The 23,875-nt window shown below is 38.2% G+C and overlaps 6 protein-coding genes across 7 annotated transcripts; 3 read left to right on the top strand and 3 right to left on the bottom strand.

Moving 5' to 3' along the window:
• Window positions 1-5,572: 5,572 nt before the first annotated feature.
• On the bottom strand, window positions 5,573-6,995 carry LOC103334630 (beta-mannosyltransferase-like protein). Its single transcript, XM_008237604.3, has 2 exons — window positions 6,649-6,995; window positions 5,573-5,949 (listed from the first exon to the last, which is right to left on the bottom strand). Exons 1-2 carry the CDS (start codon window positions 6,826-6,828, stop codon window positions 5,776-5,778), a joined length of 354 nt encoding a protein of 117 aa, XP_008235826.1. The 5' UTR covers window positions 6,829-6,995; the 3' UTR covers window positions 5,573-5,775.
• Window positions 6,996-7,077: 82 nt separating this feature from the next.
• Window positions 7,078-9,514, top strand: REME1 (Pentatricopeptide repeat (PPR) superfamily protein). The gene has a single exon (XM_008237605.3). The coding sequence runs from the start codon at window positions 7,212-7,214 to the stop codon at window positions 9,126-9,128; it is 1,917 nt and encodes a 638-aa protein (XP_008235827.2). The 5' UTR covers window positions 7,078-7,211; the 3' UTR covers window positions 9,129-9,514.
• A 2,231-nt stretch (window positions 9,515-11,745) lies between these two features.
• Window positions 11,746-14,927, bottom strand: AQI (Peptidase M20/M25/M40 family protein). 2 transcript variants are annotated; one of them, XM_008237607.3, is made up of 5 exons: window positions 14,284-14,927; window positions 13,545-13,807; window positions 13,022-13,159; window positions 12,221-12,460; window positions 11,746-12,075 (listed from the first exon to the last, which is right to left on the bottom strand). In XM_008237607.3, the coding sequence occupies exons 1-5, from the start codon at window positions 14,849-14,851 to the stop codon at window positions 11,962-11,964; spliced, it is 1,323 nt and encodes a 440-aa protein (XP_008235829.1). In that variant the 5' UTR covers window positions 14,852-14,927; the 3' UTR covers window positions 11,746-11,961. The 2 variants fall into 2 exon arrangements, with proteins under 2 accessions (XP_008235829.1, XP_008235828.1); XM_008237606.3 differs by having other exon boundaries at window positions 12,221-12,469; window positions 14,284-14,921.
• A 1,007-nt stretch (window positions 14,928-15,934) lies between these two features.
• LOC103334633 (tubulin-tyrosine ligase) lies at window positions 15,935-17,912 on the top strand. Its single transcript, XM_089054789.1, has 2 exons — window positions 15,935-16,621; window positions 17,557-17,912. Exons 1-2 carry the CDS (start codon window positions 16,290-16,292, stop codon window positions 17,819-17,821), a joined length of 597 nt encoding a protein of 198 aa, XP_088910915.1. The 5' UTR covers window positions 15,935-16,289; the 3' UTR covers window positions 17,822-17,912.
• An 869-nt stretch (window positions 17,913-18,781) lies between these two features.
• Window positions 18,782-20,573, top strand: EXPA20 (expansin A20). Its single transcript, XM_008237694.2, has 3 exons — window positions 18,782-19,351; window positions 19,484-19,802; window positions 19,914-20,573. The coding sequence occupies exons 1-3, from the start codon at window positions 19,195-19,197 to the stop codon at window positions 20,215-20,217; spliced, it is 780 nt and encodes a 259-aa protein (XP_008235916.2). The 5' UTR covers window positions 18,782-19,194; the 3' UTR covers window positions 20,218-20,573.
• A 159-nt stretch (window positions 20,574-20,732) lies between these two features.
• LOC103334635 (pentatricopeptide repeat-containing protein At1g62350-like) lies at window positions 20,733-22,584 on the bottom strand. Its single transcript, XM_008237608.2, has 2 exons — window positions 22,136-22,584; window positions 20,733-21,858 (listed from the first exon to the last, which is right to left on the bottom strand). The coding sequence occupies exons 1-2, from the start codon at window positions 22,562-22,564 to the stop codon at window positions 21,460-21,462; spliced, it is 828 nt and encodes a 275-aa protein (XP_008235830.2). The 5' UTR covers window positions 22,565-22,584; the 3' UTR covers window positions 20,733-21,459.
• Window positions 22,585-23,875: the final 1,291 nt, after the last annotated feature.

Raw genomic sequence — 23,875 nt, 5'->3', positions numbered from 1 at the left:
TTACTATAGCCGCCGGCTATTCGATTTTGACACGTGGCGAAATGGGCCATATGAGCCGTTGGGTCCTCGTTTTAGTTATTTTATAAATTGTATAGCCGCGCGGCCTTACCCGTTTTTAATTACAAATAGTATCGCCTCCGGCTATACTATTTTGCGAAATAAGCACCAGGCGCCAGCAGATATGTTTTTAATTTTATAAATAGTATAGCCGGTCGGCTATTCTATTTTGACACGTGGCAAATTGGGCGCAGCCTCTGGGCGGGTCCACTTTTTTAGTATAGCCGGTAGGCTACACGCGGACTTTTTTATATAAAAAATAGTCTAGCCGCGCGGCTATACTATGGTTTCAATTATCTAAAAATTGTATAGCCGTGCGGCGGTACTGGTTTTGACACGTGGCGGAATGGGCTCTAGGCGTCAGGCGGATTTTTTTAATTTTATAAATCGTATAGCCGGATGGCTATACCTGGATTTTTTGACCTTTTTTATTTTGTAAATAGTATAGCCGCCCTGCTGTATGTCACTTAGTCTGGATGCTTCTCATATGTGCTTTGAGCCTCTGTACTTCCTCTTCAGCAGCTGAAAGATCCTGCCTCAAATCAACAGAGCAGCTGCCAGTCTATGATTGTCTCCTGTCAGTTGTTTTATCTCTGCTGCTTGATATGCATGCCTTTTGATTTTCCAATAGTTCAGGACGTGGTAGTGCCTCAAATGGTCGGTGACCAGGAGGCCGCCCTAACCCAGGCAATGGACCATGCCGCATCATACCTGGAGATTGAATGGGACGTCGCTCAAAAGACGATAGAATTTTTCGTCTCCCAGACATCCTTGTCTAATAATCCCTATGGCCATAACAAAGTTCAATGGTGATTCACTGAGCCCTGAAATGCAGGTAGCTGCCTTAGGGAAAACAAAAAAACAAAAAATTCGAAGTAACCAGAAGCTTTCAAAGACCAGTGACTGGTGATAAATACAAATATATTATTGCAAAAGTTAGGGACCGCAACCAGATTATTTGAATTGAACAATCCGTTTGCGTTACAGGAATTTTGAGAAATTTGACACCCATTTTCCCTGAAGATAAATTAACTCGGCAGCCTGACAACAGATAAACTAGAAATGTATAAAGAATCTGTACACACCATTGATCAAATACTAGAATAGACCAAAGCTCCGTCTCCAATTACAGATACTCTCTTCTTCGTTTCAACGAATCCACTCAGCCGAACTCAAAGCCTCAATTCCAACTTCATAGTAATCATAATTTATGTGCTGATATATCAAATTTTCTTTGACTTTTACTAGGCACTCTCCCACACCAATCCTGCGCTGGAATACAGTAGGACGATAGGGAGTGCGAATAACACTCCCCTTAACAGATATTTTCCCATTGACATCCGTGGGATACCTCACTATAGCGCCCACCATATAAACCGTTCATAATTAATCTGCAGGTTAACAGAAACCAAATTTCCTAAATAGAAAAATGTACGTCACTGGTGGGTGGGTAGGAATCACAAGAAATAAGAGAAGAAATGAAGAACCTCTACCCTATCAATGGAAAAAGGCCCATAATGTATCACATTTCTTGCACATTTCTACCCTTTCATGCACAGTTCTGATCAAATTTCATGCAAAACCCCAACATAAAATTGCCCAACACCCCTTTTGAGATATATTTCATGCCCAACGTAAAATTTTACATTGTCAATAAATATTAACAATTCAATTTCAACCCCATTTTACAATTTAATAGTAGAATCTTTAACGGGTAGATAAATCAATTATATGCAACGAGTGGCATCAAATTCGTAAATTGATAACCAAACTTACGAGACCCGGTGGAGACAATCTGGCAAAACTTGGATGATAGGGGGTTGATTTGCTGGCGATGGTACCGAGCAGAACAGGATGCAGAAAATGCGAGAAAACTGACGGATTGTTTTTTTAACTGGGTTATGGCGTTACGCAATGGCCTTATTATGAGTTCTGACGCCTGCGGGTGTGCCCCTGACCTCAACGACCTGGGCTTCTCTCTATGATTACGACAGCAACTCGCATCCCCGATAATAAAAATTAATAAAATAAAATAAAATTCTACATCGGGTCATCAATTTATGTTTTTATGTATTTTATAAATCGTATAGCCGCACGGCTATACTCGATATTGTTATACTAAACATCGTACAGCCGCGCGGCTATACTATTTTCGAGACGTGGCGGAATCTTTTTTGACACGTGGCGAAATGGGCGCAGCACCGGCGGGTCTTTTTTTAATTTTATAAATCGTATAGCCGCGCGGCTATACTTGGATTTTTTAATATTAAAAATAGTATCGCACGGCTATACTATTTTCGACACGTGGCGGAACGGCACTAGGCACCAGGAGGGTCTTTTTTAATTTTATAAACAGTATAGTCGATTGGCTATACGCGGATTTTTAATATTGAAAATAGGGCAGCCGAGCGGCTATACTAGTTGACAAGCGGAGACAGGCATGCCTCCTTCCATACTGGTCTGACATTACAAGCACCAGTTGAGTTGTATCTCCTTGTCAAAATAGAGCTAAATGACCACAAATGCCTTGCCTACAGCAAACAAATTCACATGATGAGAAAGAGCTGATCAGAAGAAAACTAAAAACAGGGCACTGAGATCCGACATTGCTGTCATCAGTTCGACCGTCCGCTCGGGCGCCGAAGCTCATCAGGTCGAAAACAGCTGGGTTCTTAGCCCTGTGATGCAGGCTTCTTCCTTCTGCTTTCATCCCTCTTCCGAAAACACCTCCAACACAAAACATAGAAAGCATAAAGATCAATCCGACGTCCCACCAACTCCATCAATCCGATAACCTCCATAACCTCCTCCACCCGTGACGCCTGTGGGTGTGCGCTTGATCTCAACGACCTGGGCTTCTCTCTATGATTACGACAGCAACTCGCATCCCTGATAATAAAAAATAATATAAAAAAATAAAATTCTACATCGGGTCATCAATCACTGTTTTTTTATTTTATAACTAGTATGGCCGGGCGGCTATAGTTCTGCCGGACGGCTATACGACGGTATTAAAAACAGTATAGCCGTCCGGCTATACTATTTTTAACACATGGCAAAATGGGCGCTAGGCACCAGGTAGGTTGGTTTTTTTTAATTTTATAAATAGTATCGCCGGGCGGCTATACCCAGATTTTTATATTAAAAATAGTATCGCCGCACGGCTATACGATGGTTATAAAAATAGTATAGCCGAACGGCTCAACTATTTTGGACACGTGGCGAAATGACGCTACGCACCAGAGGGGCCTTTTTTTAATTTTATAAATAGTATATCCGAACGGCTATACTCGGATTGTAATATTAAATGTTGTATAGCCGTGCGGCTGTACGATTTTTTTATTATATTAGTAGTATAGCCGGGCGGCGGTACTAGTTTTTACACGTGGCGAAATGGCGCTACGCACCAGAGGGGCCTTTTTTAATTTTATAAATAGTATAGCCGATCGGCTATACGAGGATTTTTTATATTAAAAATATTATAGTCGCTCGGGTATATTATTGTTTTTATTAATAGTATCGCCGGCTATACTATTTGACACGTGGAGACTGGTACGCCTCCTTTCACACTGCCATGAAGGCCTGAAATTACGAGCACCAGTTGTATCTCCTTGTCAAAATGACTGCAAATGCCTTCAGCGAACAAATTCAGATGATGAGAAAGAGCTGATCAAAAGATAACTAAAATCAGGGCACTGAGATCCAAGTTCGACCGTCCGCTTGGGCGCCGAAGCTCATCACGTCTAAAACAGCTGAGTTCTTAGCCCTGTGATGCATGCTTCTTCCTTCTGCTTTCATCCCTCTTCTGAAAACACCTCCAACACAAAACATGGAAAGCATAAAGATCGATCTGACATCCCACCAACTCCATCAATCCGACAACCTCCATAACCTCCACCCGTGTATCCTCTCTCAGTTGCTTTCTCTCTCCCCGTCCTCTCTGTATATAATCTCTCTCAAGAAGTCTCAGAGAATAATATTCTGGTTCAGTTTCGTAATCAAAGAGGTTTGTCAAACTGTCAATCATTTTTTCATCCTCAATTTGTTTATTTTTTGCTGATATTTGCGTCCTTCATAATACAAACAGAGTCTGGATTCTTCTCAGAAAAAAAATAAAAATAAAAAATAAAATATCAGACTCTTTATCACAGAATATATTACCCTGAATATTTTATTTTATTTTTATATAAAGAGTCTTTGTATTATTATGTTTTTGGTATTTAATTTTTATGTATTGTTACTATGTTATACATTTATATGTCAACATTTGGTTGCTTTTGAGTTCTTCATAATTGACATATAACTTGGTATCAACATTTGGTTACTCTTTTCAGCTTTTAATTTATGTGTTTTCAGTTTATTCTTTTGGCTAATTTTTTTTCTTTGGTTTTTCACTCAGATTTAAACATTTGGGACAATCTTGCATTTCTTGTTGTAACGTTGTAATTAGTTTAACCAAAAGAAGCCATACTGAAGAAGAAGAACAGAAGAAGATGAAGAAGAGAGAATTGAAAAGGAAGAGGGAAGAATTAAAATGAAAAACATAAGATGAAGAGCAGTAGAGAATAAGAAGAATATAAAAACATGAAGAACAGAAGGAAATGAAAAACATAAGAATTCATTAAAACGTTAATGTTGTACCCAAAAAAAGTTTATAACTTCTCTAGAAATGTGCACAAAATGTCATGAGGATGGTGATTATGGTGTGCAGGGCATAGTTGTGTGAGGGACATGATTATTGACATGCCATTGGAATGAAATGATTGTGGTTTGTGATAATTTCGTTCATTTGATATTTAATAACTACCAATTGCTAGTTTGAGTTCATATGTTTTTTTGGGTAAATTCTATGTTTTTGATGACCTTATTATATTATCTTAACACAATTATAGAATGCAGTGAAATGTTGGAGGAAACTAATTTATTTGTTATCTCTCACATTGGCGTGAAGAAATTGCTTCTGAATTTCCTATGAAGCAGTCTAGACTAGTATAAAACATGTTTAATGTGTAGTACGAAGCATAACAACAAATCAAAGAAGTAGAGTAAATTTAGAGATGGGAAGCTTCAATGCTACACAGATCTCCTATAAAGACATACTCGAGAACTACTTTCAATTTTATAGTGGAATGTAATTGAACATTAGGTTAAATTTCAGTCTCTGTAATTGAACTCTTTTGGATTTTTCGCTAAAACTCCACCAAAATTTCCTATCACGTTCAGTAGTAGTCTAACTCAAAAGGGTTATTTCGTTTCCAAAGTAATTGTAAAAGAACGGCTTTAGTCTACATCCTCATCGGCCTTATGACACAACATGGTTACCTTACATACAACAAAGGCCAACCACAATTGTTAAAATTCAGATGCTTTAAAAATCCATCAAATTATAGTATTCAACTCTTAGATATTCATGGACCAAATGAAGATGGTCGGATTTCAGTTTTAAAAATGATGTGCTAAGATTTTAACACATTTTAGTTTTAAAAATGATGTGCCAAGACTTTTAACACTCGGCTGACCCATCCGCAACGCAAGGAGAAGTTTGACTCTTTAAAAAAGGAATCACTAATGTACAATATTGCTTAGATACGAAACTCAACTCTCAATATTGCTTAATCCATTTTCGCAGAAAGAACCACATTTGTATTGAATGATATGAAATCACAAGACTTGGGGCATTTGTTGGCTTCTTTCTTCAGCCTTCCTTTTTCGAATGGCTCATTTCTTTGCCTTCGCAAACCTGAGACACCGGTATTTTTCACCACTTACGGTGATTTCAAGAGCTCCATCTTGGTTATCTTGATTCGAAGCAGTTCCCATTAGAACGCTTTTCTCTTTCTCAAGGTTTTCCTTCTCTATTTTCAGCCTTGCTTCTTGCCTGGCAATCTCTGCCTGAAACAGAACAATGTTCATGAAGCTAAAACAGAAAACAGAAGTGCATCAGCACCTCCAACGGAACTTAAATGTTTGATAAATTAGCAATTGCAAGCAAATATTTTCAAAAATAAACGTGATTACAGGCTACGCAGCTCTTCTGAATTTCCTATGAAGGAGTCTAGACTAGTAATAAACACACAACAAGCTACGCAGCTAAGCAGAGAAAAACTTATGGTCCTGAGAAAACTGCATCTAGCTTCTATTGATATTTTTAACACCCACATAGCATTTAATTCAGATATCAACAAGAGAAGTTGCTGGCTGGGCATTGTCAAAAAGCAACTTGGTCGTGAAGAATGAAAAGAACTGAGCCTGATGTGAACTTGGTAAGGTTGCATTCAACAATAAAACGAATTCATAACTGTAGACAATTGGGCATATTTATCATTGCTTAACTACGCAAAGTAACACCAATTTGAACTTCAAATTTGGTGCCTCTGCATCTCTGCAACAACAAGAAATTGAAATCCAATTGGGTTCTTAAATCAAACAAAAAAGAAACAAAATTGATTATCTAAACAAACAAAACAGAGATACCCATGATGAAAAAACTAAATTCAAGCCAGAAAATAGGATTGCACTCGAGGTGTTTGGCAGAAAGTCTGAATGAAAAAAATTAAAGAACTTAATCGAATAAGTGGTTGAAAAAAGAACCTCGCGGCGAGAGAGCTCGGCTTTCCAAGCAGCTTCGCGCTCGGCGACTTCTCGTTCGCGCTCTTCGATGTAGCTCTGCATCTCTCTCTCCTTCATGATTCTGTCTTGGATATCGGCATCCAAAGCTTCCTTGAGCTCCTGGACGAACTTGTCCACCACAATTTTGATTCTCAGAGACATCTCCAATCTCAGAAACGCGCGAATCCGATTTCTAAACCCTAACGCGCTCACTGAGTCATCGACACGGTTGCCGCCGGTCCGGCTGGGGGCGGCGATTGGCGAAGAAGACGACAAACGGATTTGGAACTTCTTCTTTTGCTTTGCTGACACGTCTCTCTATTTTGGTTATGACTACGAGGACTCTTTCCCACTGTCTCTCCCTCGCAGCTTAAACGGTGCGTATCTTTTAAAATGGCCGAAACGCTGCGTTTCTATTGTAATAGGCTTGGTGTGTGTTTGAGTCATTTAGTTAACATTGGTTGATCCACTACCCAAAAGAACACATTTACCCGGCAAATGCCAATTAGCAATGCGCCTTCCCTCTCACTCTGTTCTTCTCAAAAATGAGAGCCATCCCCATCTCCAAGTTGAAATGCAAAGCATGGCCCCCATTTTCACTGTCACGTTCTTGCTCTCACATGGCTAGCGTGGCAGAACCACCGCCGTCCACTCTGGTTGATGAGTTCACAAAGTTTTGCTACCAGAGAGACCTACCCAGAGCAATGACAGCTATGGAAGCCATGCAAAGGCGTGGACTCTGGGCCGACTCCCTCGTCTACTCGGAGCTCGTCAAGTGCTGCTTGGCTCGTCGAGCTGTTCAACAGGGCAAGCTTGTCCACAAGCACGTTTTCTCAAATGGGTACCGGCCCAAGACCTTTTTAACTAACATATTCATCAACATGTACGTGAAATTTGGTCTCCTGGAGGAAGCACAGTCGTTGTTCGACGAAATGCCTGAGAGAAACGTTGTTTCCTGGACGACGATGATATCGGCTTACTCTAATGCCAAGCTAAACCACAAGGCCTTGGAGTCTTTGGTTTTGATGCTTAGAGAAGATGCGATGCCTAATAGCTTCACCTACTCATCGGTTTTGAGAGCTTGCGACGGGTTATGGTATCTCAAGCAGCTTCATTGTAGTATTATTAAAGTAGGGTTAGAATCTGACGTTTTTGTTCGGAGTGCTCTCATTGACGTTTACTCGAAATTGGGTGAGTTGCATAATGCACTAGGCGTTTTCAATGAGATGGTGACTGGAGATTTGGTTGTTTGGAACTCTATCATTGGAGCTTTTGCTCAGAACAGCGATGGTGATGAGGCTCTGAACCTTTTCAAGAGGATGAAGGGGGCTGGTTTTGCAGCTGAAGAGGCCACATTAACGAGTGTTCTGAGAGCTTGCACGGTGTTAGCGCTTTTAGAATTGGGCAGACAAGTTCATGTTCATGCAGTAAAGTATGGTCAAGATCTAATTCTGAACAATGCCCTTCTTGATATGTATTGTAAATGTGGGAGCTTGGAAGATGCAAACTCTGTTTTTACCAGGATGGTGGAGAAGGATGTAATCTCTTGGAGCACCATGATTGCAGGGTTAGCACAAAATGGTTTCAGCCAAGAGGCACTGAGATTGTTTGAGCAGATGAAAGTTTCGGGGACGAAGCCAAACTACATCACAATTCTTGGGGTTCTATTTGCTTGTAGTCATGCTGGCCTTTTAGAAGATGGGTGGTACTACTTCCAGAATATGAAGCAGCTTTTCGGGATTGATCCAGGAAGAGAGCACTATGGTTGTGTAATTGATCTTCTTGGAAGGGCTGGGAAGGTAGATGAGGCAGCAAGGTTAATTCAAGAAATGGAATGTGAACCAGATGCAGTGACATGGAGGACTTTGCTCGGTGCATGCAGGGTTCACCGCAACGTGGATTTAGCTGCATATGCTGCCAAGAAAATTCTTAAAATGGACCCTGATGATGCCGGAACCTACATACTATTGTCCAACATATATGCCAATTCTCAGAGATGGGAAGATGTTGCAGAAGTTAGGAAGAGCATGAGAGCTAGAGGAGTTACTAAAGAACCAGGGTGCAGTTGGATTGAAGTGGACAAACAGATTCATGCTTTTATTATGGGAGATGACTCACATCCACAAATAGATGAGATCAATAGACAGCTGAGCCTGTTGGTTGATAGACTAATGGGAATGGGATACGTTCCAGACACGAATTTTGTTTTGCAAGATCTTGAGGGAGAACAGAGGGAAGTTTCGCTTCTATCCCACAGCGAGAAATTGGCAATTGTCTTTGGTATAATGAGCTTGTCAAAGGGGAGGACTGTTAGGATAAGGAAAAACCTGAGGATCTGTGGAGACTGTCATATATTTGCAAAACTTGTTGCAAAGATGGAGGAGAGGGTTATTGTGATAAGAGATCCCATCCGGTACCATCATTTTCAAGATGGGGTATGCTCTTGTGGGGATTATTGGTAGAAGAAGATGATGATGAGGTTCATAAGCCGGAAGTTTTTGCATGCCTGAGGAGAATAGATACTCATTTAAGATGAAAATAAAGCTCTAAACTTTTTTCTATGTGCATTTTTCTGGCTTCAAGATAGTATTCAGGTAGATGCGTGGATCTACATATAACTCAAAGTCATACACCAGAGAATGATAGCATCAATAAGATTTATTTTGAGAGAAAAAAGAATAAGGAAAAGAAGAAAAAGAAGAAGATGGCACATTTTCTCGTTGTGGATTTGAAGAAATATGTGTTGGTGGCTTGTGCGAAAAATGTGAAATTGATTAGTATTCCTTCAATAATTATGTAGAAAGAATAATTTTTGTTAATTTTAATGAATTATTTGTTTATAATCTTAAATGAATAAGAATTGGCTTAGGATTTTATAAGAATTTGGCTCCTAATAAATAGTAAGAAAGAAGAGGGAAAGAATTTGAAAATGTTTTTTTGTCTATGACTTCAGTGAATAGTACAATTTGATGAAATTATTCTGGAACAAAAATAGAATCTTTTCTGCTACACTTTTCTCTGACTAGATATTCAAATCATTGAGTAACTGTGTGATGATCTGTGTGATAATCTCAATGATGGTCCTCTGCTGGAAAACAGTTATGGGTGTGTTGAGTGATTTGTGGATGAACAATGTTTCTATAACCACGGCGGATTCTTATCAGCCCCACAAGCATATTTGAGAATTTTGTATCCCATGTTTGAAGAGAAGATGAAGAGGCTCCTCTTGAGCGGGAAAGACATTGAAGACTACAATTTATTCTGGTAAAGGATTTTGTATAGTCTTAGTATGATGATATCTCTATTTTCTTTATCCTATTAGTCTCCTCATACTCTTCTCCCAAATCATTCTATATATAGAAACGAATTAGTTTCCTTCAATATTTTACTACATCCCATAATTGTTTTGAGATATTCGACTTTAAAAAAAAATTGGTTTGAGATAATATAATAAGATGATGGGAACATAAAACCTATACACAAGAACGCATTAGCTCAAACCAGCAATTGGTAGTTCCTAGTTTTATAATATCAATTAGACGAGATAAGCACAAGGCACAATCATTCTAATGGCATGTCAGTTATAATATCCCTCATACAAATCTGCTCGCCATCCTCTACATTTATCCCACAATGGTAGAAAAAAGAAAGAGTGAAGTCTTTATAAGTATGGAAGTCTCACACTTATTAAATGGAAGTTGGGCCAAGTGGAAGCTACTTGGGCTTCAAAATCAATTTGGGCATTGAATATTATATAAATAGTATATAATATTTAATTGTCAAAAAGATGGGCCTTGGCCTCTTGGGCACTTTCAGATTTAAATTAATTTTCTTAGTTTCGATTTAATAATTTTTTATTAATTTGGATTAGTTTAATTAACTGTTTTCTAATAGTTGTGAGAAATCTACAAGCCTCTATCTCGAATCCAAGTTAGTTTCATTTGTTGTTGTTTATTGTATTATGTATTACAGTTTGTATCTATTTTGTTGATTCATATATATATATATTGTTAATATATAATTATTTTAAATAGTCACTGATTGTTGCTTTTTCAACACTTCCTGATATAAAAGATGGCAATGAATACAAATCCTTCATTGTAGTGGTAGAATAATGATTCAATACAAAATTCGACAAAAGTCCATTTGAAATTTGTCACGGGAACATGGCAGTGAGTGTAGTACAAGAAAGAAGGAGACATGTCTCTCATGAAACCCATGCCATACCCATGGCAAAGGAAAAACAAGCAGGGATGGAGCCACACACAGGCCAGAGGTGGCAGTGGCCCCCCCAATTTTCATAAATTCCATTGAAGTTTTTACATAAAACTTAGAAATCAATATGTAATTTCACATATTTTTCAGCTATTAGCTCCGCTAATATTTAAACTCTAGCTCCGCCATTGAAAACAAGGGCTCTTGACGAAGCTTTATCTATCCTCCATGGAACTTTATATATTTCCCTATCTCTTATTAAACAATTTTATAAAACAATTAAAACGGATAATTTATCAAATTGAAGTTGTCGTTCTTATCTCCGCATCTACACGAATAGGCATGTGTTATATCACACCCTCCAAATCATTTAATGCATAAAAACTTCAACTTTGTTAATAACCTTATGTTATATTTCTACTGCATCCTCCAAATAGTTATCCATATGACGTAATATGGATAATACCATTGTAAAAACGAATTAGTTTCCTCCAATATTTTACTACATCCAATATTCTTCCTTTTTATTCTTCCGTTCTTGTTCTTCTCTTGTGTTCTTCATCTTCTTCGATCCTTCTTTCTTCTCTTATGTTTTTCATTTTAATTCTTCCGTTCTTCTGTTCTTATTCATTTTATTTTGCTACTGGATTTCATACCAACACCACCTTGAGACGATGAATAACAATTATCTTAATTTGAAGACCATATAATGAAATCAAAAATAATTCATGGAGAGAGAATGGATATCATTGAATTGGGTTAGGAACATCCAAGTAACCAAATTGGTATAATTTTTCTTTTCTTTTCCTTTTTAGATGAAATGACAAATTATCGGAGAAAAAAAAAATGGAATACCATGAGGGATTAACCGATATATCTCCCTAAAACCATGTTTATATCTATGAAAATAAAATAAAATCCTGTGCGTTGTTTGGTTAAGCTCATGCTTGCTTCCGCCTTATTGTTACATTATACAGACGGTACCGGGACATTTCTCATCTCCCATTATATTACAACAATGCAAAAACACAAGGCACCTCTCTTGAGAAAAAAGGAACGAGACAAGCCGCTGTTCCAGAATTACAACTCATCTCTGGACCCTGCGCTTCTTCCATGATCAACATAAGATGCATAAGCCTTGATAATTGATTCATAAATCTCGATTCCTTTCAAGTATTCGTCTTTGTTTAGAAACTGCAAGGTGAAAAAGAAAAATAGCATGGTCATATTACGCAATTTCACTCTAGCTTATAAATTGAAACAACAGAAAAATTAAATTCATGGACACCAAGGATGCAAATGCAAACAGAAGAATCAAAATATCAACTTGGCCATTCACCTCGTTGTGGTCGTGAAGGAGAATAGGAGTGTTAGCCATAGGAGAGAATCCAATTGCTGGCAAACCCAGTTGCCGGAAGTAGCGAGAGTCTGTTGAAGCAGGGAAAATCTCTGGCTTACCAAGTTTTCCGTTAGCTTTTTTGACAGCTTCTTCTAGAAGGCCCCACCAGGGGTTTGAACTGTCAGTTGCCGTAAGGACTGGCCTCCCTGAGTCGTCAAGCACAGAAACCTTCTGCTTGAACTGCCCACGCTACAAAGATAAGTAGAGAAACTGGCATGTATTTTCACTATTCATTTTTCATCATATGCGTGAAAATGCACAAGCTTTCAAAACTTGAAATAATAGGTCTTCGTTAATTGTACTTCCCACAGATGCAATGCACCTGAGCTTAGGGCAAATTTAATAGGAAACGGTTCAAAAACCAGAAAATACTAGGCAACAACCATTGATGACAAATACTGGCAATGAACAACAGCACCGGTGCATTTATACATTTGTAGGGAAGGAGGAAAACTCTATGCATTATCTGATCAAGGATGGGAGGCTATGAATCACTTATCTTTTCACAACATAGCTTTCTTCAGTCGGTTTTAGATTTTAGTGCACTGCAACCATGGATGTACCCTTATATTGGTTTCTTAGTACCGTCTATTTGTTAATGTATTTAAACTTCAATAGAAATAGTACTGATTTGAAGTGTTTTTCATTCTGACTTACCACGTATTACTTAAGAAATACTTTTATTTTCTCAAGTATTCAATAATCTTATACTTCATAAGATAAAATCAATATACTAATTACCATAAATGTCATGTTCCGTGAAGAAGGGGCCCATTCTTCAGCTATCCGTCTCTCCAAGGACTCCTGATCAGCAGTTGGTGGGACCCTAATATCAAAGCCTGCTTCTGCTTCAGATGGCTGCAAATTCATGACAAAACCCTGGCAGAGAAAAAGGGAGAGCATTTATCATAAGACATTTTAGGACAATGACTGGATTAAGGAGGAAAAGAATAGGTCCCGATATGATCCCAAGTTATACTGCAGAAGATAATTTCATTGCCAACTTTAGCAAGAATGTTTCTCAGCACTTTCCAAATCAAGCGAGGCATATGATTTTTTTTCAACAGTCTTATATCTGAGGTGATAATGTAACACCTCCCACTAAACAAGATTATTATTTACTCTGTATAAGTTTAAGTTCTCAAACTTAATTTGATCCGAGTAAAAAAAAACAAATTCTATTGCACTAACAACTCCAATCGCCAATAACATCACATCATGAAAAAAGAAGAAGAAAAAAGAGCACCAGAGCGAGTGAACTTACAGTCGGAGTCGGAGTGCCAGCCTTCAAAAACACCATATTGACTGAGACGACCTCTCCTTCAGCCTTCAAACCTGCCTTCACCAAGTCAAACTGCGAAGCTCGGAACCGCCTCACACTCTCAATGCTTTTCAAGAGATTCTCCATGGCAGTGTTGTCATAGAGCTTGGCCCCATGACCAGGAGCCCCAGTAGCCTTGATGACCAGCCACATGGGACACCTCTCCGCATAGAACGTCCTGTAATTCTCAGTCGGCGAGGCCAACCCTGTTTTTAGAAAACACCCAATTACCCAAACAACACAATCATTAGAAAACAGCAAAGCACTAGCAAGCAGATACTTGAAATTCACAAGTGGAGCCAATTACCCAAATTATACAGAAATGATAGAATACCATACTAAAATCAAATACTTCAAAACCACTAGTAGACCCAGCTTACCCAAATGACAAAATCACAAGCAAGTACCAAACCAATAACAGATACTTGAAAAATCACTAGCAGACCCAGCTACCCAAATGACAAAATCACAAGCAAATAGCAAACCATAACAAATACTTGAAAATCACAAGCAAAAAAAACAAACCATAACAAATTACTCAAAAAGCACCAGCATACCAAGTTACCCAAATCATACAATAAGCAAACCAATAACAAAAACTTATAAAAACACTTATTTTAGTAACAGTGACTTCAAAAGCATAATTCTTTACGACTAGAAGCAGAAGCTCTGATCAGCTCACCTTCATCAAGAACAATGCCCACATTCAAGCCCTTGAAAACATCAGATTCAGCAAACGTCTCAGCACCAGCGTGACCCCCAATCTCCTCATCAGGGACAAACGACAAGTAAACAGACCTTTTGGGCTCAAACCCAGAAGCCTTGAGCCGCCTAATAGCCTCCAGATACTGAATCCCAACGCACTTCATGTCCTGAGACCCCCTGGCGTAAATGTCGCCGTTCGAATCCAGGTGGGCCGAGAAAGGGGGGTGTGTCCACTTGTCGTGCTCGGCCGGAACGACGTCGGTGTGAGAGTTGAGAAGGACGGAGGAGAGAGAAGGATCGGAGCCGGGCCATTTGAGGAGGACGAGAGGCTTGCCAGGGACGAACTCGAGAGTCTGCGACTCGAGGGAGAGGGAAGCGGCCTCGGATAGGATGAAATCTGCTGCTTCGCGATACAGGGGCTTAGGCTGCGCCGTGTTGATCTGAAGGTAGCGCTGGAACCTCGAGATTATCTCTGATTCTTTTGCTGCTGATTTTGATGAGAGCAAGAGCAGAGAGATTATGCAGAGATGAAAACTCAGCTCCATTTTTTGGCTGTTTGTGTTTCAGTGGCTGAGTGAGTGAGTTTTTGAGACACAAGGAATTCTAAGAGGAAACGAAATGTTTGTTGACTTTTGGCTGGTTGCGTGGGAAGCTATTGGCGGGGGCCAACCGGCCAATACATGAAAACAAATACTACATCAGCATTTATCAGATTCATTAACGATTTGTGTAAAGGATGAGATAAATTGTAAGGTTTCGAAAGTTTAATTATATACTTGTAAATGTCTCTAAATTTGAGTATGAACTTGAAAATAACCTTATAATTCGGGGGGTTTTATGTAGTTTATCCAAAATTTATATATGACCAAAAAACATAGGTCCAAAAATATAAAAAATTTAACTTTTTTATATTTGCATGGTGTGTCAACCTAAGTTTGTATACTAAAATTTTATGAAAGTGTGTTGAAATAAAGGATTTTAAAAACAAAAATAAAAGAGAGTAAGTTTAATAACAATTATTTTTCAGTTTGTGTGAATTTGATTTTAGATTTTAGTTGGTAAAGAAAGATTTTAGTGCTGAATTATGATGCAATTTATCACATTTCTTTCATAAAGATAATAACATTGTTTTGGTAGTTATTTTCTTGTGAGATATTGAATTGCATGTGTCAACAAGCGTTATTACATACGAATACCATGATGGCTTGAATTTATGACAACTTAGAAGCACACCAAAGGCCTGGGTCAATCCAACTAACACGACCTCATTGGTCAACAAATTTAATTGACACATGTATTTTACCTATTTCAAATTCAAAATTTAGATTGTTATAAATCATTTGGGATTAATTCTCCTTCATTTCATATAGAGTCACCTAGTTAGTGTACTTTCCCATTATTCCTTAGCCAAAAAAAAAAAAAAAAAAAAAAAAAAACCTAATTTCCACGTACATATCCATCCCAAAATCAAGGACTCTTCAAAAGTTTACCATAATAAGACATCTATGATGTCACAAAATCCCCCAAAAGTTGAAAAAAGTTGATCCACTTCACACACACCCATCTTTAAAGTTTATCATATTCATGAATGCATTAAAATTCATTAAAAAAATGAATCAATAAAAAATTCAATTACCATATGATCTCGCTTAGCTCTATCTTCCGCTACAAGAGACCACCGCACCGCTTCTAAATCTGAGTGCTGCTCAGCTGACTCTGCCGAGTCGGTTATTCTCGTAATTTCCACCAACTTGGATGGCAAGCCACTAACCCCCTTTCAAAACCTCTCCCCAAAACCCCCTCCAAAATCTCCACCCATTTCCCTTCCCCCAAATCCCTACACTCAAGCTCTTTCTTCTTCCTCCTCACTCTCCCTATTTTTTTTCCGATTTTTTTTCCCAAAACCGAAAAGAAGAAAAAAAACACAGAGACAAAGACAAAAACCTGAAAATCAAACGTTAAACACACGACGTAGCAACAACAATGGAAGACTACATGAGAGGCTGTACGAGGAAGCTGGCGCTCTGGTACACGCGGACGTTCAAGCCCATTATGACCCACGACGAGCTCGAGCCCATCATGGCCACCTTCGGCTTCGTCGGCCTGCCGCCGGCGGCATCCGCCAAGGAGTACGTCTTCTCCGCCGCCGTCGGCCGCCGGAACAAGTGGGTCCCGGCGGTGGAACCGCCGTTTCCGAGGCCGAGGCTGCCGTACCCGAGAATCGACGGGCTTCATATTTACACGTACCGGGCTTTTATGGACGCCGTTAACTTTTACCTCGAGATGTGTGACATTTCCGATCTCTTCCATGTAAGGTACGGTTTCTCTTGTTTACTGTTCCCGATTTTTGTGTATTTTATTTTATTTTTGCCTTGTTTTCCGCTGTGGTACTTGGCTTTCGATTTTTTGCTGGGTTTGTTTATGTTTTTGTGCACTGTGCGATGATACGTTTTGCCATGCTGCTAGTTATGATTTGACTTTTGACATATATTATATTTATTCTGGGACCAAGTCCCTCTAAAAATAGAGGAAGAATATGTAATTAATGTAACTTTCAAATTGTATATGAACTGTTGACATACATACACAACTGCAGTCTTTAATTCAAATAATCATATTGATCCAATTAATGTTATTAGGGTGCAACTAGGTTGCCCTATCTCAACTAATCATGTATTGTATCATCTTTTCAATAGAGGCGAGACTCACGTAAATAAGAGGGAGATGATACAACGCATATTTAGTCGATATTATTCACACACAAAATTATTGATTAATAATCATATTGACCTAATTAATTGGATGCTCGTGTTTCAAAGTGATATGACGCCCTACCCAACCCACATTGAAAGAAAATATAATACTGTTAATAATCTCTTTTTTGTTTGTCTGTTGGTTTTTTATTTCTTTAGCGTGAAGTTTGAACCATCTGTGCTTGGCATCTACTGAGATTTCTCGACAATAGGGTAGAAAAGTAATTTATAATTGAATAGTTTAATAAAGGTCAGAAATAAACTGCAAAATGCCACGCAGATTGCAAATTTAATTAGTCTTCACGAAGTCTGTATATGATGTATCCATCAGCTTTGTTGATGCATCTTTACAGACTTTACTGGCATAAAATGTAAGATAATATATTATATGTTTTCTTTTAATCTGCAGAATATTAGATTTCCATTGTGGATTTGGATGGATTTTAACGTAATAATGACCGTTTGATTCTACTTTCTTTGTGCCTTATACAATGCAGAGGTATGCCGCTCCATGATCTCAGTCGAATTAGTGACAGGAACCGAAAGTGGCGGAAAATGGAAGAAGATGACAGTGTGTTTGTTTACAGAGAAGGAACACTGGATCAAGCTACATTCAATCTTTATCACCCTGCTAGTAAGAGCATCAGCAACAATGCCAATAACGGCGGCAGCGGCGGTGGTCACAATTCGATCCTTATTCGGGATAAGGGAAGCAATACCCCTGCCAGCTGCATTGTTCCTTTGAAAGATATCATAGTATGAGAGTGATACTCATCAAGGTTGTAACTTGGAAGAATATAAGCAACAAAAACCTCACACAATTATCTTCATTTTATAAACCCAAAATTTTGCTTTCCCCATCCAATCTTTCTTTCATGTGTGCGTGAGTGCGAATGCGTGCTCACCAAATTTTAGTTTAAAGGATGTTCAAATCAACTAGCTCTTGATCAAGTGATACTTCTTTCCGCAACCAAGTTTGAGGAAGAGTCTAACTTCAACCATCTCGTGAAGGGAATGTCCACTTCAATTATAAACTCCTTTTGCGTGTGTGTGGGCCATTTCACATTTTAGTGTGAGTAATTTTATGGACCTTGGACATCCAAAAATTCTCTGGACTAGAGCTAATTTTTGGTTCCTTGGTGTTTAAGCGGAAGAGTTGGGCTTTGGCAGTAACTGGCTTAGCATACGAGGATGCAGGCACTTCAGCCCATTTTATTTGTTGGGTATGAATATCTCTTGTTTACTGTAGTCTCCCTTCTCAAAAGATGTGCCAAAATAAATAAATAAACACAATTTCATTCCAAAACTAATTTGTGTATAGACAACAAAAGTGCTCAAATACAAACCATTGGCATTAACAGTGAGATAGCGCCAACTGAGTGGAAAAAAAGACTTGATTGCAATTTAGTGGTTTTAGGTTCGAATTCTTAAAGACATTTTGATAATACGTGTGTGAGAAACCTCATTTCTCTTGTAGTTTAGACTATATATTATATTTATTTTTTAAACACACAGTGAGATATCATATATTATCCATGACTCATAAAATATATATTTTTGCAAGAATCTTGGTCCTATAGACCCTTTCATCTCAACTAGAAAATAAGTTTAAATGATCCTTGGAATTAGTTTTTATTTATTTTTAATTATTTATTTCAAGGCTTTCCGTATCTCTGTCTGCCATCAATACAGAGCCTCAAATCCCCTCCATCTTGAATGAAGCCAAATGCAGGCGCCAAAGCCCCTTTTTGAGTCTCCATTCCCCGCTAAAAAGAAAGAAAGGAAATTAAAGCTTCCATCTTTTCCATGGTGTATAGGGTCCAAGGCCTAAAGACCAATACACCCTTCATCTTGGCCTCGCAGAATGTGCCCCCAGTGTGAACTCTGGACACCATTGTAGGCTATTTGTCAAAATGTTCAATCTTTTCTCATAGAGTTTCTTTGTTTCTAGTCCAGCAATTAGCCACAACAAGCCTTGCTTCATCTCAGCAAGGAGATTGAGGTAATTTAGGCACAGAAAAAGGAGAGCTTTCTTCACCCTTCTTCAACCCAGTTTGCATCAAAAGGATAAAAAGAAAAAGGAACTCATTTCAAGTACAAATCACATTTCTCATAGATAGGCCTCATCATCTCAAATGGGAGGAACCCTTCAAGCTACACTTCTCTACTTGGTTCTCTACTTGGTTCTTTTGCATATATGCAGGTGCAGCAACATTGCTGTTTCCCAAGATGAAGAATGGAAGACTGCTACTGCAACATATTCCAAAGAAACAGATGGGTCTATTATTACTGGTACTCTTCTTGCTTCTGGTGCAAAAAAGTTGCATACTATTCAAGTTTTTTGACTGCATAAACATAATGCTGCTCCATATTTTACAGTTTTCCAAGGTCTTTTTTTTGTTTTTTTGTTTGTTTATGTTGCAGAAGGTGCTTGTGGTTATGGGGACCTTCACAAGATCAGCTATGGGAAACACAGTGCTGGGCTGAGTGGCATTTTATTCAACAAAGGGAGTACATGTGGGGCTTGTTATGAGCTAAGATGTGTTGACCACATCTTGTGGTGCCTGCAAGGGAGCCCCTCTGTTACCCTCACTGCTACAGATTTCTGCCCTCCAAATTATGGGCTTTCAAAAGATTATGGCGGCTGGTGCAATTTCCCTAAAGAACACTTTGAGATGTCAGAGGCAGCATTCGCTGAAATTGCAAGGAGAAAAGCTGATATTGTGCCAGTTCAGTATAGGAGGTAATAGAAAAATCTGGTTTTTTTTTTTTTAATTTTATTTTTATCCTTGTTCTGTTTTTGATATCTTGCACTAAGCAAAGATCTCTCTGGGATTTTTTTTTTCTTGTGCAGGGTGAAGTGTGAGAGAAGTGGGGGGCTGAGATTCATGATGAGTGGAAGTTCTCACTTTTATCAAGTCTTGATTACAAATGTAGGTTCAGATGGGGAAATACTTGCTGTCAAGGTGAAGGGTTCGAGAACTGGTTGGATACCGATGGCCAGGAACTGGGGACAGAACTGGCAAAGCAATGTCAATCTTAAAGGGCAGCCTCTTTCCTTTGAGGTAACCATCAGTAGTGGAAGAACACTCACATCTTATAATGTTGCTCCAGCAAACTGGCAGTTTGATCAGACATTTGAAGGGAAACAGTTCTAGCATGGGAAGCATGTAAGTTTGAACCTGAAATGCTCTGGCTATCAGATTATCATTACTGAAATGTGGCTGTCTGATTGGAACCTCTGAGTCCTGATCTCATCAGTTTTGAAGATTTAAACAGAACTTGAACATTTACTCATGGTCATGTGTCCTTGTATCACTCCAATTTTTCCGCTATCCTACAAAGTTTAGGGTGTGGTCAAAAAGAAGAGAGAAAATTGTAGAAGAAAGTTGAAAAAAGGGGAATACGAGGTCCCAGTTTTGTTTCTTAATGATATGATGATTAGAAAATGTAGTATTTGATGGAACATGTAATTATTTAAAATTAAAGTTATGCCACTGCATCCTTCGTTGTATTCTGACTTTAATGGCTATATTTGCTTTATGTGTTTTTTTGTCTTTGGAGAAACAGATGATACACATGTGAAAATGAAGATCATTCAGAAAGAAAAGGAAAATGAGCAGTAAAATGAAAGAAAATATGAGAAAGGCTGAGAAAATCTTTAGAGAAAACATTCAGAGAGAAGTATTTTTCATTGAAGTTTGTGTTTATACACTGAATTACATTGGTGACACATCCTTATATGGCGAAGCTAGAGTCAGTTACATAATGCAAACACTTTACAGACTGGTAATCAGCCTACAAAAGTCCCATTTTCTGTTAGAGAAGTTAGTAAGACAAGTTTGTGATATCTGGCACTTCTGCCCACCTCAGCCACGGTCTTCGATACACTTGAAGGATTTCCAGATTGTGTTTGGGTGTTGTGCAGCTTCCTTTGATTTTGTTTGTTTGGTCACTTGTACTCTGCTGCTGTTATCATAGCAAATTCTCTTCCATTTGGCTAACTGTCCGGCATACGCATTCAAACAAGTGTGATGCAACACACTGAAAGAGGTTTTCTTGCTCGAGTTGAGGAAGTACTCGCTTTAACATGTAAACATCAGCAACTAAACCAATCGCACCACTTCTCGTGTGCACAATAAGAAATGATAATGCCGGACAATCCATTATACAGATCATAAAACCGAGCAGTCAAACACAGCTTTCAGTGATAATAGACTTGAGAGTTAAATGGGTATGTAAGAAAAATAGAGTTTAGAGTGGTTATGTCTAAGGGTGTATCATTCTATTCTACCGAAAAGTAACCACGATGCTTTGTCAAAATGACAAAGAAATCAGTTTCATACATACTTCCTTACAGACAATATCATATGATCTAAATCCGGCAAGTCATCGATGGCTCACTTGACTGCCGTTTCTTCATTCTCCTCTAGAAACTCCAGAGATTCACCATAACACTTTCGAGCATCCTGCCTCAAAATACCTGAAAGACCTGTCTCTCCCATGGATTCTAGACCATTAATGAGTATTCTAAAGGATGACCTATCTGGTTCACATCCCACCTCTTTCATCAAGTAATAGCACTCCATTGCAAGTTTAGGGATGTTAAAGCTTATCAATGTTGTCAATAGAGCATTAAAAGCCTCAAGTTCAGGGTGTAAATTTGTTTCTTTTTTCAAGCACAAGCAAAGAAGTTCAACTTGTTCAAACAATTCATTGCTAGCCATTACTTTAATCATATCAGCATAAAGTGAAACCTGCGGCCTATACCAGTGTTCTTTTCGAATATCTTCAAAGACCTGTAACGAGCAATGACAATAACAAAAAATTGAAAACTGAATCAATCTTCATAATAAAACAAAAGAAGAAAAGGGTAACAATCAAAATGAGATATCCATGTAATTTAGCAGCAAATATTTATTGGGATTCTGTGTAAACTGAAAACAGAAACAAAAAGATAGCTTTTTTGCATCAAATTTATCAAATTGGAGAGAACCCAATTGAATATTGAAGATAAATTCATGGAAAAGCAAACTGAAAGCAAAAATGAATGAAAGTAAGACTGCAAGACCAAACCTTGAGGGCCAAGAAGCACTCATTTTGGCGGAGGAGGTCACGAAGGACAGCCATCATGTCGAGCTTCAGCAAGCGCCTGAACTTAGAATCGAACGCTTGGTCAAGAAAGCTCTGTTTCTTCTTGGCTCTCTTCAAGGCCTGTACGGTCTGTATGGCTTCGATGCTGAGGTGTCTCCCTTTCTGCAATGGTCTCGGGTTATTGCTTCTGTCTCTCATCGTCACTATCAGTTTCCATCTTTTGGGTCTCGAGAGTTGCAGAGATGAGGGCTGAGGCTCTGCGTTGAAGATTAAGGTTTTGGGCAGAGAGCTGAAGAGAGTGAGAGCTTGAGTTGCGGAAGAGGGTCTCATTTTCTGTTGCTCTCTTGCTGGCCAAACCAGTCTGTACTGGGAAGAAGATGATGTACAGAGAGAAGTAGTTTGGCTGTCCATTTTTGGCAACAATTTGAACGACATGTCGCTGGTGGAGTTAAAGCTGCAACTCAACTTTTATCCAACTTCAGGGTAAAGCCCAGTAATTCAGGGCTTAAAATCAGAGAAGCTGGGTTTACTGTTTTACTGCTACCACTGTATATATCCAGTTTACAGTTTTCACTTTTTCACCAGCTGCTTAATTATTTACTCCCATCATTCTAGACTTGTATTAACATCTGCAATCAAATAAATTTATGTGCTAATTTTGAGATTGGTGATGTATCAGTATCAGCTTCCTAATTGTTGGGTATCGCCTTCCATCAAGTACATTGCTCTTTTTTCTTTTGTCGAAACTTCACAGTTTTTTTGTTTTGCACCATTTTTTATATACTCAAATTGTGTAATTAGTGACAAAAGATGGTTGAGTTCATAAAATAATTGTATTTGGTGGTAACTGTTTTGTCAATTATGATTGATAGTAACTGATGCCTTATTTAATTAAAAATTAATGTGCAATGCATGGCTTATTAAAAGACATTGAAGCTCATGAGGAAAACCAAAATAAGAGAAGAATCACCTTTTTTTTTTTTCTTCTTCTTGTTACAAGGTGTATGGACTCAAAAACCAAAAAAACCTAATAAAGAACATTTTGCGTTGACATATGAACTTTTTTGTTTTAGTACAAGTGATAGTCTAAATTAAGGGGAGGGAAAATTTTCACACACACACAACTATGATGCCATGGAGATTCAAATTTGAGATAGGCGATATAATCATTTTCAACCAAAAAGCTCTTTACAACCATTAATTAAGCTAAATAGGAGATGCGAGTCCACAACATCATGAATGACCATATAAACAGAATGACCGCTTGTTGATGGTTCTTCCAAGGGCGATGACTTTAAAACTCTATAAACAACCTTATGCAATCCTCTCGTGTGAAGAAAGCTGGACAAGTATGGAGAGTAATTTTTTGAGTGCCAAAATCATGTTCTTTTATTTAAAAATATAGTTGAAGGGTTCTTTAAAAAGTTGTAAAGGTAATTGCAAACTTTAAAACGAGACGTGTAACAACTTAAGATTTCTAATTTAGACTAATAACATATGAAATGCATTGTTGCAATTTGTCACATGCATAAAAAAATTGAATCAATTTTCCACCTCAATTAAAATTTCGTTGTAACGTGTCACATGTAGCTTAATTCAGTCTATTTTTATGTCCTACAAATTGTGCATATTTTATATGTGACCCTTTTAAAAGGTATTTTGAAACCCTCAATATTGAAAAATATATAAACACATAAAAAAAATGAAGAATTTTTTTTAAAT

This window comes from Prunus mume, linkage group LG6 (genome assembly GCF_029339155.1).
Source record: "Prunus mume cultivar Tortuosa linkage group LG6, ASM2933915v1, whole genome shotgun sequence".
Lineage (NCBI taxonomy): Eukaryota > Viridiplantae > Streptophyta > Magnoliopsida > Rosales > Rosaceae > Prunus > Prunus mume.
The sequence above is the reverse complement of the archived record's forward strand: the minus strand, read 5'-3'. Positions and strand labels throughout refer to the sequence as shown.